The 21,045-nt window shown below is 33.5% G+C and overlaps 2 protein-coding genes and 1 long non-coding RNA gene across 4 annotated transcripts; 2 read left to right on the forward strand and 1 right to left on the reverse strand.

Moving 5' to 3' along the window:
* Window positions 1–345: 345 nt before the first annotated feature.
* LOC109165790 lies at window positions 346–17,574 on the forward strand. Its single transcript, XR_002051587.1, has 4 exons — window positions 346–356; window positions 11,781–11,783; window positions 12,912–12,918; window positions 17,409–17,574. It is a non-coding gene; the product is annotated as an uncharacterized LOC109165790 (long non-coding RNA).
* Window positions 7,092–9,541, forward strand: LOC109165788 (protein kinase PINOID-like). Its single transcript, XM_019314717.1, has 2 exons — window positions 7,092–8,117; window positions 8,505–9,541. The coding sequence occupies exons 1-2, from the start codon at window positions 7,537–7,539 to the stop codon at window positions 9,277–9,279; spliced, it is 1,356 nt and encodes a 451-aa protein (XP_019170262.1). The 5' UTR covers window positions 7,092–7,536; the 3' UTR covers window positions 9,280–9,541.
* Window positions 17,575–17,622: 48 nt separating the features above from the next.
* Window positions 17,623–20,621, reverse strand: LOC109165789 (putative F-box/LRR-repeat protein 9). 2 transcript variants are annotated; one of them, XM_019314720.1, is made up of 2 exons: window positions 20,282–20,621; window positions 17,623–18,634 (listed from the first exon to the last, which is right to left on the reverse strand). In XM_019314720.1, exons 1-2 carry the CDS (start codon window positions 20,605–20,607, stop codon window positions 18,088–18,090), a joined length of 873 nt encoding a protein of 290 aa, XP_019170265.1. In that variant the 5' UTR covers window positions 20,608–20,621; the 3' UTR covers window positions 17,623–18,087. The 2 variants fall into 2 exon arrangements, with proteins under 2 accessions (XP_019170265.1, XP_019170263.1); XM_019314718.1 differs by having other exon boundaries at window positions 17,623–18,652.
* Between the last annotated feature and the right edge of the window lie 424 nt (window positions 20,622–21,045).

Consider the following 21,045-nt stretch of genomic DNA (forward strand, 5'->3'; position numbering starts at 1 on the left):
TGGTCTGCATTATTTATCATCGTTACTTACGTGAAATTCGTCAAATCCCAATTCGTGTCTGCAGCAAGCAAGCAAGTCACTTCAACAAGGTATTTATTCCTCATATCTCACTCTCATCCAGATAATATTGGATTCCCAATTTCAATATAAACCAATAACTAACATTTATTGGGTCACCATGGTTCAATCTTTCTGTGACATTATGGGCCAAAGAGAAAAGAAACTTTAATTGAATTTGCTTGATTGACACTTGACTCCACTGTACCATACCATAATTGTTAGTTATTTGTTTTTTGAAAAGTTTTAAAGTGAGAAAAGAAACATTGTACCTACCGTTATAAGTAAAAATAATGGTAGTATTTTTTTTTAATTTTTTTAATAAATAATTATATCTTTCGGTCTGTTTTATGTGTTTTGTTTGGTTAACGAGATTAAATTGAAATTTATGTTTTAGTTTAGTATTAGTGCATAAAATTTATATCTTTACAAATTATGTACTTTAAAAATGATATTAAACATAAAAAAGGGTTCAATTTTAAAATTTATAATAAATTGTTAAAAAAAATAACTAAAGAAAGAAGAGTTGGATTTACCAATGAATAATAAACATGAGAATTAAAATGACAGAGACAAGTTAATTTTTTTTTTTGAATGCTACTAGCTCTATTACATTGTAGTATCTGTTCATATACTTTCTCAACCTACTGAAACACAAAGAGCTAATAACGCCTCAACTGAGGCTCGAACTCACAATCTTTCAAATGGAAGTCCAACCCGGGTACCATTGGACCACATAGTCAAGTTAATTACTCAAGCTTGATTCAATGAATGTTTCATTTCACTTTGGTTAGTGGTGAGTTAAGTAACAAAAAAAAAAAAACTGAATTCAAGTATTTTAATACTTTGTTTGCATAGCTCAAGAGTCTAACTGAGTTCTATATATAAAAAGAAATTTAACTAATATGTTTATATTTTTATATTATAAATGATTATAATTAATATGTAATATTGAGTTTTGTCCTCGTATTTAATTGTAAGATACTTATTATTATAATTTGTTATGAAAAAGAAAAAGAATAAAATTAGAAGTTTGTTGAGTTGAGCTCAAATAGCACAAGCTTGAGCTGAGCTGAGTGGAGCTCAAACTTCAATTTTTTTTTTTTAATCAAGCAGAGTGTTAATTAAGCTTTGATTACTAAGACTTTACTAGACTCAATTGCACCCTTTGTAGATATAATGTATTAATGTCTCTATGATATTGTAATTAAATAAAATAATCAACACCACGAATTATATATAATAATATGATCGAAAATCTTATAGTATCAAAAAGGTACCAGGTTTACTTTTTAAATAAAAATTAGTGGTGAAATTTTTATAAATAATTTTTTTATTTACAAAATATCACAATACTTTATATATATATATATATATATATATATATATATATATATATATATATATATATATATATATAGTGCTTGCTTGTTTGATGAGAACGGGTGGTTCATGGCTGCCACAAATGATCCGTTGAATTGTGTGCAAGACCCACAAATGATAGAGGTAATCGCGTGCAAGAAGGCTCTATTGTAAATCGTCTAAGCAAGAGGGGTGGTGTTCGCTCAATTTCAGTCTGATTGCCTCACTCTGGTCTGTGCTATCAAACGTCTTCAACCGGATAGGTCATAGGTGGCCTTGGTTGTTTATGCATGTGCTTCACTTGAATTGTTAACACGTTTTCTTCTTGTATATTTTGCCATATTAACCGTTCTATGAACTAGTGTGCCCATGCACTTGCCAAGGCAGTTGGCTCTCAGCCTGAACTTATGTACTAGGAGGGTACCTCCCCGGTCTTTATTAGTGATTTCTTTTAATAGTAATCTTTTGATTGTTTGTTTTAAAATAATAATAATAATAATAATAATAATAATAATAATAATAATAATAATAATAATTATTATTATTATTATTATTATTATTATTATTATTATTATTATTATTATTATTATTATGGATAAAATCAAGTAGTAAGCCACTATAGAGAAGTTTTGAGAGTTGATGTCAGAATTAATTCTCTCAAGTGAATAGCAAAGCTGATGTGGGAATGAAATAATTTAAAAAGAATCATCCTGCAAGGGTTGAGATATTTCTTTTCCCAAGGAAAGAGAAATATTATTTTTATTGTTTTAACTTTTTTTTTTTATAAAATATCATAAATAATTAATTATTTTTAATTATATTTTGTTTTTTTATTTAAGTAATTAATTTTAATTATTATTTTATTTTATTTTATTTTACAATTACCGTATAGATTTTTATAGTATAGTTAACTTTTTATTATTTTCTTTTATTTTGTTTTACAATTCATTATTTTTTTATTAAAATTATAAATTTATAAATAAAATAGATAAATAAATAACTAAAATATAGTGTATTAAATGGTGAGTCCATAAAAACTGAGAAATAACTCAAAATTGATGTGGAGAAGAGTTTTTTGTGATAGAGTGAGATAATGGAGGATGAGGTGGATGTAAGACCCACAAATAATTTAGAAATAACCCCAACTGATAAGGATGCTCTAAGCCTTTATGAATGAGGTGGATTAAAAAACAACATTTTAATTGAAACAAAAATTGATTAAATGTCAATTTCATTACATAAAAGTCTGGCAAAAACGTACACTTAAAAAAACCATTATGTAAGCCTTTTTGGTTGGAAATTTAAACAAAATAATTCGTTTCGCAGAATCTCATGCAAAAGACCATAAGCAAATGTTGGGAAAAGATGGAAAAAGGAATTTTGTTTTTGGGACCCATCTTTTTAAATTTGTACACCAAAATAATCTACAATTTCAATTCAACTCAACTTTTTTTTTTTCTTCTTTATAAATTTATTATTTTTTTTAAAAAAAAGTGTAGCTTGAGTTGTTTTCAGTTTTAGTCATTTAATTATTGTGTGTTTTGTTTTTATTTCGATTTTTAAATTAATCAATTTTGTTCTTTCAATTATTTAAAATATGTTACTTTTAATATTCACACTATTAACAATATAACACTTTGGCCTATTTGGTAAACTAGTTAGTTTATATGTCAATTTTGGCTTATTTGACCATTATTAGTTGTTTGACTTGGTTTAAAAATCAATATAAGTGTTTGGCTAATTAACTTTTTGTACTCCAAAATGCTAAAATTCAAAAAGCTACTCAAATCAAAATTTTCAATTAGCTTTTTGATAAAAGAAATTAAACCAAACAGCTATCAGCTAACGGCTAATTTACCAAAAATCTTTCTACCATCAGCTAATGTTATCAACTAATTATACCATCTAATTAACTCAATCAGCTAACAACCATTTATCAAAGAGGGTCATTATCTTCTGTAAATGGATCTGAAGACTCACAAGTCAAGTTGCATGTTTCGTGACTGTCAAGAAGGGAAAATATATAACTTTCAATTTAAAGTCGAAATAACAACTAATAGTAAAACAATGGACAATTTACCATGACATTATGTTAAGTTGGAATAAGACATTTAGAATCGTGACCGAAAAGAATAACACACAAATCGTCATGGAAGGGGGGGGGGGGGGGGGGGGGGGGGGAAAGAAGAATAAAGGCTCTGATCATGTTGATTCTTTGTAGTGTTTAAACTACCATATATTTCTTTAATTATTTCTAAGCCATACTTGATTTGAAAAAGTTGACCAGAAACTATAAAATAAGACATAGTCCTATCCCTATTCATTGTATAATACTTATGAACTTAATAATATATACATTATACAAAAACACTCTCATGTACTTATCCAATTTTTTAAAGACCATAGAGAATGTTAATAGACCACTTTCACTAGAAGTGAAACTTGAAACTTTATACAGAATAGTTACCAAACTAATAATTTAATCAACTTAGTTATGATTTTTTTTTTAAATTTTTGTATTCATATAATACCATGTTAAAAAATGAACATTATAGAGTAGTTTAATTAGTAGAGCAACTATGTTTTGTTGATTTTGACTTAATAATGATATGTTTAGAAGAGCGGATGGGACAGAGTATGTTGCTCTAACCTTCCTCCAAAAATTATTTGAATTAATTTTTATTGGACCGATAAATTACAAAAATTTCAATTCAATGATGAAGATTTGATAAGACTGCTCTCTCAAGTAGAACCTAAAATATCATGTTCTACAAATTTTTCATTATGAGACTAAATGATTCAAAATTTAATCACTTAAATTGATATTATTTTAGTTTTGAGTACTTAAATAATTATAACCTATTTGTTTATTCTAAATAAAATTACTTATTTGCCCTTTGATATTTGAAAAAAAAAATTCTTTAATGTTTTACAATTTTAAATTTTGACTTTATGTCTAAATAGAAAGTCAGAATGATTTATAAATACAAATATAAATATAAATTACAAAGAGGGAAAGAAAACAAAGAATTTCAGTGGCGGGGCAACTGGGCGGCGCGCGGCGGAGTAGTACATGCATAAGGAAGTGGAATTGACCAAACGGAGGATAAAAAAAAATAATAATAATGTTTGTCAAAAAATAATAATAATAATAATAATAATAAAACAATCTAGAAGAAAGGGTATATTCGTGAATTGAAAAGTGGAAGTTCGAAACTTAACGCGGTCTAAACACTACGCGCATGACAATTTACGCAACGCCCTTTTCCATCCGCCATGTGCAGTTTACGCAGACGACCAAACGCGCACGTGCCGGATACATGACGTCACCACTGACCGTAGAAAAGGTAAAACTGTAAAACAAAGCATTTCAATTCATACGTGTGGCATAGTAAATACTCCGTAGTATAAAGTTGGTGACCCCACTGACGGTCAAATTTTATTAATTCCTCTTGTATAAAAGTAAAAAAATTAAAAATATTTATTTTGTGATTTACTTCACCAATTTTCCTGTATAATTTATGAATTATACTTTTTTTTTATATTATTGTATTATTTATTGTCAAATTCAAAATTAATTAATTTAACATCTTGACCATTTAAAATATGTTACTTTTATTTTTTTGAGAATGACTAAAAGTAATACAATTTTCATTCTGAGATTAAAAGTATTACATTTTAAATAATTAAGTGATCAAATATAAAGAATTTGAACTGACAACAAAAATAAAAATATATTATTTCTTTCAATCATTTATGATCAAGTTGAAATACTTATTATTAGTCTTTTTGAAGTCAATAAATGATTATATAATTTTAGTATTTCCGCATTCTTCTTGAATTTTGACTTATATTTGATAAAATAAAATACTAGACAAATCTTGAACTAGTTTTTTTTTTTTTTTTTTTTTTTTTTTTTTTTTTTTTTTTTTTTTTTTTTTGAAGTAAACAACTTAATTCATTAAATCACTAGCAAAAATCCGAACCAGATAAGGTGGTGGGACATCAAACCACTCACCGCAACCTAACTTGAAAACGACTTCCCGAGTTATTGCATGGGCTGCACGATTCGCAGATCGCTTTACATAACCGAAGCTAACCCCATTTATCATAGAGGCTGCATATTTCACATCATCTACTAAAAGGCCGAAATCAGAAAAACTAGAATTAGAGACAATTGGATAATAACATAATTGAGAATCAGTCTCAACATCTACTTCTCCCATTCCTGTTCCCCATAGTTAGGATAGCGTTTCCCGTATTACTAGCGCCTCCGCCTTCGCCATCGCCACCGTATACTGTCTCCGCACACGGACATTACACTATTGTATTTTAATACACCCTTGTAAAAAGTGTAGAAAATGACAGAAACAATTATAGACCCAACTATCATGTATTGAATAGTATTACTTACTATGTTAAATTAGAACTAACCCAAGTTCCCAACTAGCTAGCCATCTTGACTCCTATTATTTAGGCCTACTCATTGTCCTAGAATTATTATTCATTGCCCAACTTGTTCGGAAATAGACCTATATAGCTAATCTCATCTCTTGGAATACATTCATCTTTGAATATGTAATTGTGTTGTGTGTGTCTATATATATATATATATATATATATATATATATATATATATATATATATATATGATCAAGTGAAAAAGAAGTCATAGGTGATGATAATTTTGTGTAAGTTAATTAATTTTTTTTCTAGACCTTCCGGTGCATATTATTGTGGTTGATTTTTTCCATAACTCCTCACCTCATGCTTTAGGGACGAGGTGCTGAACCACCATGGCAATCATGTTGGTTATCACTATATTATATATAAGTGTACAATAATTATGGAGTGCAAAATAAACGTACCTTTCAAATGCAAAAATTAAGTTTCACCCATTCAATCATCAATTCTGAATCCATTTAATTTGTTTTGTCATTGATTTATTGAAAAACTCATAACTGCTATTCGAAAGTACACTATAATTGAAGCTTGCTTTGTGACTACTCTTTAGCCCGGGACTATTAAAAAACAATTAAAATTGTCGAATTTTAAACCACTCTAACGTGAGTCAAATTTGTTCAGTCTTTAATTTATACTTTAGGATCAATGGGTCATAATGAATTTGAATTTACCGTTGACGCAGCACGGCACCAGACGGATGTTAAAATGTTATTGTCGCGGAAACTTTTACCCTACTGTTAATTATTGAAAGGAAAGAAAATGTCATTTCACCATTCAACAGTCAACACCAGCATTATTTACAGTGGTAATTAATTTTATCTTGACCAAGTGGCTTGTAGTCCACTAATATCTAATTGACATTTTATGGGATATCTTAGTTTTGAGCCTTGGTGTAGGCGTAACTAGTATATGTGGGTATCCCTTTCTTTTGTAATAAAAATTAATTTTATCTCGCAATCACCGGTTAAATTTTAATCTTCATGTGCATACAAGAAATTCAATTCAGACATTTCAACATTTGTAGACCTTTTTCCTATACTCTCAGTGTAATTCAAACTTTACACTACAATTTTTAATCATGACTTTTAATTCAGGTTACGAACCATTACACTAAGCCCCAGAGTGATAGTGGTAATTTAATGTATTACCAGACCGTAATCCACAGCATAAATAACACAACCACCTAGTCCAGGCAAGCTTGGAGAGTGTAAACCCATCTTCTCTCACCAACTCCTGGTTCTTTTCAAACCATAAAACCATAGTTCATAAACCAGCCCGGCACAAAGTACACAACACCAGACTTCTCTCCCTCTATCTATCTCTGATTTTTTGGTCCACACAATACCGTAATCTCTCTCTATATATGACTGTATCTAAAGGTTACCTCTTTTCTGGACTGTGAAACATTGGCTTCTGTTTGCTCTTTTTCTTGATTCCTCTATCTAATCCCCTTTTTCACTGTTCATCATTCCCTTCTTCCAACATTTTTCTTGAATGCTTGGATTTTTGGCATCTGATTCTGCGGGAAAAGGGGACAGACAGAAAAGCAGCACCCTCCATCCTCATCGATAATAAATCCATTGTTTCCGAATATTATGCGCTTGCGCTTGCGATTTTTCTTGTTTCCCCCTGGAGATTTCGTGTCCTCGGAAAATGCTTGATTACGTTAATGGTTGTTCCGACGAGGTTAATGTTTCCGAAGGCGTGAACTCCAGTAAAAGTTCGATGAGTAGTAGCGATCACAGTCACTGCACGAGTTTTAGCCGGCTGTCTTTTGATCTCCCCACGAGCTCGCCGGAGCAGAACGCGACGGCAGCGCTGAAGCCCCACCGCTCCTCGGATTCTTCGTTTCAGGCGCTTCGCAAGGCGGCGGCGGGCTCCGGCGGGTCGACGCAGCGGGGGCTGAGCTTCCGGGACTTCAGCTTGGTCCGCCAGATCGGCAGCGGCGACATTGGGAGAGTCTACCTCTGCCGCCTCCGCGGCGGCGGCGAGGGCCAAGTGTACGCCATGAAAGTGGTGGACAGCGAGGTTTTGGCGCTCAAGAAGAAAGTTCAGAGGGCGGAGACTGAGAGGAAAATCATGAGAATGTTGGACCACCCGTTCTTGCCTACCCTCTACGCTGAATTCCAAGCCTCGCAGTTCTCGTGTGTCGTGATGGAGTTTTGCTCCGGCGGCGACTTGCATTCTCTCCGACACAAACAGCTCAATAAACGATTTTCTCTCTCCTCTGCTAGGTACCCTTTTTCTCTCTCTATATATCTCTCTGCCTATATATACATGCATTTGTACACCCATTTTACTGAGATATGGCAATGGAATGTTGATTTTCTCAATGAAAATGATTCTCTGAGATTGCATTGTTTGCTTGTGCTAAAAAGGACATTTCTTGTGAGTTTTTCGCCCATCATCTAACCTTTCTAGGCCATTTTTAGACCCTATTTCCCATTACCTTTTCTGGGATTTTCCTTGGTTTGTTCACCTTTCAAATCTCAAAATTGGGATTTTGCCATTTCAGTGCTATTTTCGGTTTTTTTCTCTCATTCAATATTGGTGAAGTTTTCACCTTTTTATAAAGTTTCAAGAATTGTTTTTATTCATTTGTCTGTTTTCGTGTATCCCAGGTTTTATGCAGCTGAGGTTTTGGTCGCGTTAGAATACCTTCACATGTTGGGGATAATATACAGAGATTTGAAGCCGGAAAATGTGTTGGTTAGATCGGACGGTCACATTATGCTGACGGACTTTGATTTATCTCTTTGCTCCGATGCAATGGCGGCCGTTGAATCGCCGGACTTCTCTGTTGACCCGCCGGCTTCGCCGTCGTCGGCTCGTGTACCCACTCCGTTTTCTTGCATTTCCGGCAGGCTGTTCAGGTCGAAGAAGATTCAGACGCTCTCCAACAGCCGGTTGTTCGTGGCGGAGCCGGTGACGGCCCGGTCGTGTTCTTTCGTCGGGACCCACGAGTACGTGGCGCCGGAGGTGGCGTCCGGGCAGCCCCACGGGAACGCCGTCGACTGGTGGGCGTTCGGGGTGTTCATCTACGAAATGATGTACGGGCGGACTCCATTTGCGGGTGCATCGAATGGGGATACGCTGCGGTGCATAGTGAAGGAGCCCTTGGCTTTCCCCAACGAAACGCCGGCGAGCATGAGTGAAGTCCACGCGCGGGATCTGATCTCCGCGTTGCTTAACAAGGACCCGACGAAGCGGCTCGGGTCGAAGCGCGGGGCGGCTGACGTGAAGACCCACCCGTTTTTCAAGGGCTTGAATTTCGCGCTGATAAGGTCGGTGGCGCCGCCGCCGCCGGCGTCGTCGGGACCGGGATTACGGAGACACAAGACAACGCCGTCACTTCGCGGCGACAGGCAACATGTGCCGCCGTTTGATTTCTTCTGAAGACGTGGCAGAACCTACTTTCTTAGGATTAACGGATTGCTTCACGATTTGCGCCACGTGGCATCTCCTCCCTCCAGATTTTGCTGTGACATAGGAAAGATAGCGTAACAGTGTTACTATGCTTAGTGAAATTATTATTAAAAAAGAAAAAAAAAACAGAGAATATATGTAAATACAAATGAAATGAATCCGGCAGTATACTATACGAGGTTTCATTTCAACGTTGTTGACTTGTTGGCAATGCATGAATTTGGACATCCTTACATAAGTACATTACACGGCGTTTGCATAGTTGGAAAATTCGAAGAGAAGTACAATTACAAAATGATTTTCTTTTTAAAATATTACTCCGTAAATATATACGATACATTACAATTTTAATTAATAAACATACAAATATAATTGAGGTATATCCCTACATGACTACATCGATAAAGTAATAGATACAATCTTTTACAATGAAATGTCAATGACTTCACAGATTAATACGTGAGAGAAATAATCCCACTATATTATGAGGTGTGGGCTACGCAAGATGACACTTTCAATTTAAATTGATGTTCATTACCTTAAAATTCACAATTAAGTATTTTGTCACCCCAGAGGTCTTACTCATAACAAACATGATTAGTCTAAATGTGTGTGGTATGAGAATACAAGTAATTCTCCGCATTGTCCAAACTTGGTAAGTGATGAGATCTATGAAGTAGGGATACTGAGGTCACTCGAACAAACAGAAGACTCGTGGAGTGTCATCCAACAAACTTTAGTCCAAAATGCTCTGTCAGGCCAAGGTGTGGGGGGCCCTTAGGGTTGGGGTTCAACCTTTTGGAAGAACAAACTTTAGTCCATTCAATGCTGACACGTAACACGACCGGTCTAATTTTCCATAATTAAGTGTCACTTATCCCTCATCGACGAAATTTCCGACACGTGAAGCACTATGAAAGCTAACTAATTCCTTAGAGGATAGGAACTATTTTAACCAAAATTCTCCTAGCACAAACCGAACATGTCGAGACTCGAGAGACTGTCAACTTTTCAACTCTGGCTAGCATATCACATGTACAGTGTACTAGGAGAATCACATTTAATAATAATAACTTTTTAAAAAAAATTATTTCCATACACTTCAAGACTACACACTCATCTTAACCCTAATTAGCATTATTATATATATGTAATTATGATGTGTAAGCTTATAGTGAAGTTTGAATCAATGACATGACGATGAATTGTACAGATACATGAGAATAAGTATGGAATAATTTTTTTAAAATTTAATATATTTTGAATAATCCATCTCCTCTCCCTCCAAGAAGGTGATTTAATAGTGAATAAGGGATACACCTACTCCACTTCAAAAAGTGAAACAAATAATCCCAAATAATTAAGTAGCCATTATTTTTGTCATGCTTGCAGAGTTGCAGTTAGTAGGGGACGTAGGATTAGGGTTCCAAATCAGAAGCACACAAGTCTTAAAGATGAACATATCTTCCCAGAATTAAGTAACTTTTTTGCTTCACTCTGATTCTGCTAATGTCATCCTCTTGGACTTCCCATGAACGTAGACTGTTGGAATATAACCCACTACTACAATAATAATCATAATAATAACAACAATAATACAGTAATAATTTATTAATTGTCATGCACAGAGGAGAAAGTTACTTCAGACTGTTCAGAGAAAAACTTCCCATCAATCATTTCAAAAAGAAAGAAAAAAAAGGCCTAATATATTGGAGTATTATTATAATATGCATTTAGAATATCTCAAATTAAAAAAAAAAAAAAAAAAAAAAAAAAAACATCTAGAGGTTATCTTGTGTATTTTTTTACTCATGGCGAATTTTAAAAAGAAAGCAAAGTAAGAGTTTGTTTAGTTTATGAGTTTACACCTTAGAAATAAGAATCAAAATTACAGTTAATATTTAGTTAATAACTTTTTAAAACATAATTATGAGATTTGATTATCTCTTCAATTAAAAAATTTCATTTTTGAATTAAAAATGGGTATGATTCAATGTTATTGGTAATTTGATTTATAAGTTTGTATTAATTTTTTTAGATTTTTGTTTTGAGTTTTTTTTTTTTTTGTTCATATTGGTGCTTTGGATCGTATATCATTATATTTGGATCAATTGTTTTGATTTTTTTTTTTTGTATTTTTAAAATTTTTATTCCTATTATAGAATTATATATAACCAAACATCAATATTGGTAATCATTCCAATTTAACCCTACTACCAAACATGCAAAATAGTTTCACCAAAACCCATTACCATTACCAAGTATTTGATTCCCATTTCGATTCTGATTCTCATGTGCGAACCAAACACACCATAAATTTTAGTCAAACAGGCAAGATTTTTTTTTTTCTTTTGAAAAACAACACAAGAGGCACATATATTAATTCATAACATTCGTACAAACCAAATTAGAAATGCAACGAGGAATACAATCAAAATACTCAATCAGCTCATTGGCCGGATTACATAAAGATTGTTTTGCCATCACATGAGCTTGCGTATTACCACTCCGATGCACAAAACTGAAGGTAGCCGAGTCAAGCTGCTGCAAGATGGTGCGAATATCCTTAATGAGAACACCAAAAGGAGTATCATTTTCGCCCTGGTCCACCGCTATTGTCACCACCTGCGCATCAGTTTCAAAGATCACTCTCCGCCGCCCTTTCCTTTTAATCCAGCTCAACGCTTCCCAGGCACTCATCGCCTCCGCTTCTCGAACCGTAAATAAACCCTCAACCTTTTTTCATAGCCACCCCTGCACAATACCTACATAATCGCGAATCACCCACCCAAAGCCCATACACTTATTGCCAAAATCCATAGCAGCATCAATATTTATTTTGAGGAATTGCCGAAGATGAGGACACCAGTTAAGATAAGTGTTGAATTATGAATCCCAAAAAAAAAAAAAAAAAAGTCCAATTATAGGTTAAATCGCATCAAGATTAAATTTGTAATCATATTCTCAGAACTAACCAAACTTCACTAGAAGTCTAACTTTAAATCTTATGGTTATTAAGTCAATTGTACGACTAACTTGGTTAGATTGTCCATACAAACTCAAAATTTCAAATTAAATTAAAAGAGACATATCGCGTTTTATCCCACTATTATTATGAACAAGATTTTCTCATAGTATAAAGATACTTTTTATTTTTGACAAAGTTATATTCTTTTGCAACGCAACTTATATGATTCTAATAATATAGATTTTATGATAGCATTTTGTTAAAATTTATACTATTTTGTCATATTTTTGTCAATACAAAATAATAAAACTAATATTTTTGCTAGTCCAAATATATTTAGAATTTCATATAGAAGAAGACAGTTTCATGTTGATCCATAGGGGGCTGTTTGGTTGGTTAACGAGTTCATTGAATGATATTATCGTTAACGGAAATCATTTCGTAATAGTTAGCAATTGTTTCAATTGATTGAAAATTGAAAATTGAAAATATATATATTACGGATTACGGAGTATCTTTATTAAAAATAAATAAATAAAAGAAAAAGAAAATGGAGCCGGGGTCGCTATTTCGCTTAAGCCGAGGTTCGCAAAAGCTATGGAAAGATATTTTTTTTATTCACGCGCTAACGTAGCAGTGGAGTGACGGACAGCAAGAACACGTTGTTATGAAGTGTGTGAATAACGCGCGTTGGTGGAAAGGAGAGCGCGTTGAGTCGATAGGGTGTAAGGTTGATTGTCCTAATTGACAACACATGGGGCTGTCTGTAAGACCACCCGCCAACCATGCACCCTTACCAGCTTACTTTAAGGCATTGTCTCCTTTATGTTGTACTCCATAACACTAGACCCCCACCCCATACCCCACACCTAAACACCAATAATACCCACTCATGTCCTGCCACCTGTCTTCTACTCTCATTTTATTTATTTATTTATTTTTTTAAATGTCAACTTGTTCAAATTTGTACCACGGTTAAAAGAGTTCTACTACCTATAGAACTCTTAAATCTTACTTTCTCAATTTTATTTTCTGATGTGACGTATTTTGATAAGTTATTATTTACAAAAATTTACATCAAAATTTTGTGTGTGAAAGTATAAAGTTTAGAGTATATATAGTATTTTGCCTGTTAAAAATGTGCATCCCACTTGATGAGGTCATTGGCATTATTGCTTGAGATTTGTATAATTGCTTCTTTTTTTCAACTTTTTACTAATATTGATTAATATGACTTTAATTAATTTTACTTATAATGGAATTATATTGTATTTTTCTTTTGTTAAATAAGATATTAAAGGGTATGGTATATATTATTTCAAGCATAAGATATGTACCATGAATTATGCAATAATGTTGTACTACATTTTAAATGTTTTAAATATTTTTTATTGACATTATAATGTATTTCCTTATATGATGATTTTGATATAGACACTATCTTTAGTGAGTGCTAGCTTGGAGAAGGATGAGAGGGAAAGAATCTAGAGGGTAAGTAGAAATATTGAGGGAGAGAAAAATTAAATAATAGAGAAGGAATTGAAATATTTTGAAAAAATTATTGTACTATCACAAATAAGAATTACATTATTGTACGTTATTGATATAGAATCAATATGTCATATTCGTCAATAATGTAGTCAAACCATAAAATTTGTACGTCATAGACTATGCATGTGGTTTGTAGGACAATAATATAACACTATTTCATCTAACGTGCATGGCCGGATTTTAGGGCGTGCAAGATGGGCAACAGCACATGAACTCAATTTTTAGAGGGCCTAATATTTATTTTTGACCTAGCTACTTAACAAATTAAAAAAAAAAATCTACAATTAATTATAAAACTCATCCGTTTTTCCTAAATCACTTCTCTCTCCTAATAATTAGGACCTAATTAATTGAGCATGACAAAATCATTCTGTAACTGAAAATAAGAGTCATTTATTTTACGGTATTGGTTTTAAAGATTGCGCTTGTACTTTTGGTAGGGCCTCATTTATTTATAAGAACGGGACCACAAAAATCTAAAAATCGACCTGCTAACGTGTGATAATAACATTTCGTATCAGTAATGAATTTGAACAGTATCTCTTTAGAATATAAGAAATGTTTTATATGGCCACTCAAAGATTGGATGTGGTTGATCATTGGTGAAGGAGGGGTCATATCATAATTTGAAAACAAAAGGGTTGGCAATGATAGAGCTGATAATTGGGGAAAGAGATAAGATACATGATATATAGAACAATATTTGTATTATTCAACAGAGGAAATGGGAGCATGAAAGGACTTAAAGGTTTTAATTAAGTTACTTTTGATTTTATTTGGTAGGTAAAGTTTAATCATGTCACTTCAATGTCTCCATTTCAATACAACACAATTTGTTAAAAATTATAATATTAATCATCATCTCGATAAGTGATAACATTTGTATTTTACGATTACAACAATTATGAATTGAAGATTCACTTTAAATTTTAACAATAATATAGTAATATTAAGAGATAATCATTTGGTCCGTTATAGTATACGTATTGAGATGTGATTTGAATACCGGAACTATATATAACATGTGTTTAGCATTCCATTAAAAAAGCTAGGCAAAAATGGCATGTGATAGCATAAATTAAACAAACTTCGGGTATAGATCAGAGGTTATAGTTTATTCTACTTAATTATAGTGAGACGCGCACATTGTAAAAATTGGATGTAATAAAGATGTCAGGAAGCAAATTCACCGACCATATGAGGTCGAGAACGTCCGATTGGTATAATGCAAGTTTTGAGAAACCAACCGCCCACACACTAAGTAGGATGTCCTAATTATACTAGGTGGCAAGGAGATGTAAAGATGATAAAGTTTTGACATAGTTGGCGTGACATCCATTGGTCAGTCAGGCCCGGTATAACACATGTAAGTTGCTGATGTAATTACGAGTAAAATGACAATGGAGTTGACTTGTCTAGTAGTGATGATAGAGAAATCTTTTGATATCCAGGTTCAAAAATCCATAGATATCTAGGTAAAGCCCCTGTAACTAACTACATATGATGATATCCAATTACTAAGCAAGTAGGACTATCATATAACCACGTATATCAATAGGTTTATTACAATGAGTAGCTGCTAATGCACATTTCGTAATTTATTTCTCTTCGAAAGTTCTAACATAAGGACAGGTAGAGATCTTGGGTTTAGGTGTAAATAGCTAATTGCTAGCTAATATTGTGTTGTCATGATGAAGTGTATTTTCCACAAATGGGAAAGAGGAAAGCTTATTTGGAAGTGTGTTTAGTACCTAAAACATACAATGACAAGAGGGAAAAGGCCTAATAAGTGATGGCTTTGTTTCAACTAAGATTAGGCATAATGAGCAGATTTCCCAATGGAGACAACTAAGAGTAAGATGAACATATATTTATTTATATTTTATAGTTTGACTTAGGCTTCCATAGACAAAAAACAGATGATTATCACCTAACACTTGTTTCAAACATTTAATAATGTTATTAAGATTGTTGGGTAAAGAGCAAATGACAGTACCTTTGTCTCCTACCATGAGTGAGAGATCTGAATGAAGAACATCATAACTGGTAACTGCATGCATAATGTCAACGGTTGGGGACCATTGCTTAGAAACCACAAATATGCCCAAACAGCAAAGCTGATGGATCAATTAATTTCAGTAAAATCATCGTTTTTAGCAACCACCAGTCAATGATGTCTTGTTAACAAATCGGAGGTTCTTCACTTCAGATCCTACGTCTTTCACTCTGAATTTGGTGTGTATATTATGTGTATTTAGTCTTTTTTTTTAAAAGAGTTGTCGTAATCATCGCTGCTGAAAAGGAGATATTGCTATCTTACTGCTTAGTCCGTCACAGTTTCTTTGCTTTCATTTATATAGTTTTTTTTTTTTTTCTTTTTTTTTTTAAATACGATGTTGTAAATTTGTAATGACTTAAAAAAAAAAAAATGGTTTGGCAAATTTTGTTTGGACAACCCAATCAAATTGGTTAAGTTATTGATTTGGTAATCACAATGTTATAAGTGTGACTCTTAGCAAGAGAATTTTATTAACTTTCTAAGTTTAAAGCAGTCAGCGCAACAATCAACAACTTAGGTTAGTTGTGAGTTTTTCTTGTCAAGTTGTTGAATTAGTAATCACAATGTTACAAATTTGACTATCAGCACGAGTGTTTCATTGACTTTCTTGGTTTGAGCCAGTCAACTATGGACAACCTAAGTTGGTTATCTTCTTGTGATCCTTTGTCGGCTATGTTCACAAAGTGAGCTTTACCCAACACTTATCATTAGATAATAACAACATACTTTTTCATCACAAAAATAAAAATAAAAATAAAAATAAAAATAAAAATCATGGTTTTGGTTTGTCGTGTGACATAACATCGTATGTAGTATAATGTCCTACCTTGTATAAATGCACATGTGGCAACAAGAACTTCACTTATGTGAAACTAATTCTAAATAATTAATTAAATTAAATTACAATAAATTACAAAAATTCATTAATGTTGGGCTAGGGCATATTGACACAAACCCATTCAATGGAGAGGGCCTATGAAGGAGCGATGGGCCCAGAAAAGCCCAACTGTTAAAAGATGTCGGATATCTCAACCCTATTAATACGTGGACAGCAAGCCTGAAAAGGCCAAGTGAATGACGTCAGCCGGCAGCAAGCAACCAACCATCACCCACGCGCGCGTCTGATATCCCAGAGCCGTGCATGCCACATTCCTAGAAATTCTAATGGCTAGTTGAAGATGATGGTTGTTAGTTTGTTACGAACACAATATTTAATTTAAACTAGGGAAAAAAGTCAAATAGGCTCTCGAACTTTAGCTTAAAAGTCAATTAGGTCCCTAAACTTTTTAAAGGTGCAATTACACACATCAACAATTTATTTAGGTACAATGAAGCCCAAAAATAAGTTAATGACCTACTATCACAGGTCATTAGGGTTTAGGCTACCTTCCGACGATTTTTCCAGCAAAAAAAAGTGACCAGCAACCAACCCAGATTTGCCAAAAATTTCGCCGGTCACTTTTTTTGTCAGAAATTTCGCCGGTCACTTTTGGGAAGATGTAAATTACAATGACTCAATAGCTCAACAGACATGGCCAAATGCCGGTGTGCACAAAGAATCTGCCCACTTTGAGCATAATCCCCACACTGCTACCGCCGAGATTCAAACATTGATCTCTTCTCCCAAATACTGCAAACTAAACTATTGACCACCCTAAGATAATAACATGCGAACTGACCAAACATGTTAGTGAATATGTGAAGATTTAATCAAATAAGGTAGCTCATGTAAACATGTGTAAAGTTATATACACAATTTTTATTCATGTAACATTACCCAAGATTACATAAACTTTGTTCAAAGCACATTAACAAGCATAAAAGCACATATCCAAGGATGTTTTGAATACTACCGCAACAAAAATCAGGAGGAAGTGAAAGCCTCTGTTTCAGACATTCCATTTACAAGCACTTGCAAAACCATCATAGTTATATGTCCTGTGAAAAGTCTAGCAAACCATCAGGGTATCATGTAGCATAATAATTAGCATCCGTCCTCCTTAACCAATGAGGGGGGAGGGGGAGGGGGGGAATCGCAAAACAAAAGGAGCATTAAAATGACAATATAGAGCAGGGAAGCATGCCAAAAAGGGGTGTATAGCAAAATCCCACGAGGGTTGACTGGTTGAGGTTCCATGTGCTGCAAATTATCTAGCTCCCCGTCACTGGATATCAAGCTCATCAAATCAGTACTGTGCGACTATATAAACCAATCATTATCGCTGTCATAAGAGCTGTCAGTGTCATAAATATCACATGGAAAATTTAATTCACTGTCATAGATTTCATGGCAAAATCTATAATCTTCAGTGGAGTCAGTTGGCCACCTAAGCTTTTTGATCTGCTGAGAACATTTTGTCCTCAAATTACCTCCAAAACGCAGGTTAAAGCATTGCCTTATATCAAGGGATTCAAGGTGAGGGCAGCCATTGAGAATGGCTAGCAGACCATCATCTGTCATCTTATTTCCAATTAGCTGAAGGTGTTGCAATTCACGCATGTTTTCTGCAATTGCCACAGCCTCTTCATCATACTCCATGTGTTGGAAACTACACACTCTGTGGTTCAGTTCAAATGATCTTAAACGAGGACAAGAACGGCCAATACTCTCAATCGCCTCTTGGGTGATTGAGATGAAAGAAAGGTGCAATTCCTCCAACAGAGGGAGTTTTTTAACTGCTTTACTTAAACCTTCAGCTGATACATTATAGCAAAATGCAAGTTGAAGGCGTTTGAGCTGACTTGACCTGTTAAAACAAATATAACTGAATAACAATAAAAGTAGCAAATGCGTGAATTCACACGCAGAGTCTACAAAAGTCTAAAACAAAGAAGCAGTCTTCTAATTGGGAGAAGCAACTAGTGCAAAGCTATGGTAGATAGTGATTTATAATCTTTCCTATTTTCATTAATGTTGGAATATTAAAAGTCTTGGGCAGCTCACTAGCCTTAGTAATTAAAGCCTTGGGGAGATGAGTAGTTTCTTTATTTATTATTGTTTCTTCTCAATACTCTTGTAGACCTATATATAGACTTGTAACTTGAAGTTAGATGAATACAAGAACCCTTTCTAGCTTTTAACAATTAATATGGATAAATACATTTAGTCATTTAGATCCTTCTGTCTTTTGTGTGCATTCATACAAATTGTATATTTGTAGTCGTAAAGGAACCATACTCTAGTTAATAAAACTCAGTTTGTGATGGGCTTTATATACTCATCGCACCATTCATCAAGAAGAACTAGCTTGAGAGAGAACATTGCTTTAGACCATTCAAAATATGTGAAAAACTCAGTTCATAAATCATGAAGAAAAGATGTTCCACACACAAGTTCGTTCTTGATCACAGCCCATCAAGACCAACACAATCACTAAAATGTATCTATTTATTACCCAAAAAAAAAAAAAAAAAAAAACTAATACCCATTATTCTAACTGAGAACACTTGTGAGATGATCTTTTCACTTTGTAGGCATATACATACAAGCACATGAACTTAGAGAAACTTGCAATAGCACAAGCAAACATTAAATCAAAAGAGATTTGTTCTCTACAAATATTTCCCTTTACTCTAGTGCATATATAACCTATAGTAGTCAAATATTGCAGACTGTGATCCATATTTCCAGTTGTCATAATTAATTTAGTGATGTAGTTATCTTTGGTTACTACCTATTATTAGACATTTAAACAAACATATTACTCCAAAATTGATAGAACATGCACAAAGACACCCAGCTACACAGCTATAATTATTATCCAAAACACAATGGATTAGCTTAGCTATTTTCCCCCCTTGTATGCATACAACCAAATCATCAAGAAAAATCAGATCAAATGAATGTCCAAGCCAATTTCACATTCAGAAACAATTTTTTTTGAAATAAAAGAGATAATTCATTAATCATAGGATGAAAAGTTTACAATAAGATCGATGAAATGATAAAACATTCTTACAATCAGACATTGAAACAAATTTTCAATGCTACACGAAACTTGAATCTCTGACTGTTTTTCAAGATAAGCTGAATTCGTTTGGAGAACCCCAACTTTTTTGAACATTCAGAAACAATTATTTGAGCAATTAAGTTTTTTTTATTTATTTAAAAAAAAAAAAAAAAAAAAAAAAAAAAAAAACAAACAAACAAACAAACAAACAAACAACAACAACAACTAATGCCACGACTAAAGTGAAAAGCTTTTCCCCTAATTCCCTAAAGATAGAAGAAAAGAATGTTTGACATTTGCTTAGATAAATTTTCGACTCAAATTTCAAATAGCTATAGGGAACATTTGAATGTAAAATTATGAGAAAAGCTTAAGGAACATAGCATAAATTATTAGAAAGATAAGAGTAAGAATAGCAGAAGTGCGGGGAAGTAGTGACGATACCTTAGGGCAATATAATTGAGCAAACCATCGGAGCCGAAATACTCGATGTTGATATGAGCTGCATTGCCCTGGCTGAGATCGACGGCGCGAATGCACATCTTATCGGGATAGTTTTCCAACTCCCATAATCCGGCGATGCCAGAGAAACGCATGTCAATGACCCCCCACATGGACGGGTCCTTGCAGAGTCTCCTCCAGGTTGTACACACTCTCTGCGCACTGCACAGTATTTCAAAAGCCCCAAGTTTCTGCAGTATCTTCTCCGTAATCCCTTCCGGCAACTCCACCCACGGCGGCGGTTGTGGACTCCGAGAGGAAGACGCCATCAACTTTCCTTTCTAATTTTTAATTTTGTTGTTGTTATTATTGTTACTCACTCCGTATTATAATAATAAATTAATAATAACTAGCTTGGGAAGAATAATAATAAGTATAACTAGCTTAAAGCCTGAAGTGTCTATCAAATTGGGGGTCAAAAAACAGAAATAGGAATAATTTTAGAATGAAGACAAAAATGAGAATGTTTTTTCTTTTTTGACAAGAATGAGAATGTTTAATATCAGTAGATTATCACGTCTGTATAATTTCAGGTAAACGGGTTACTTTAGGTCTAATTACATGAGTTTGTATTATTCGGAAGTCTAATTGTTTTTTTTTTTTGGATCTAGTATCGGTAATTGTCACGTCATCTCCATTGTGGCCTAGTCGGAATTCGTAATACATACAATACATACACAGACACGGTCCAAAATGTTAAGCAGTCT

This window comes from Ipomoea nil, unplaced genomic scaffold (genome assembly GCF_001879475.1).
Source record: "Ipomoea nil cultivar Tokyo-kokei standard unplaced genomic scaffold, Asagao_1.1 scaffold3069, whole genome shotgun sequence".
NCBI classification, from domain to species: Eukaryota; Viridiplantae; Streptophyta; class Magnoliopsida; order Solanales; family Convolvulaceae; genus Ipomoea; species Ipomoea nil.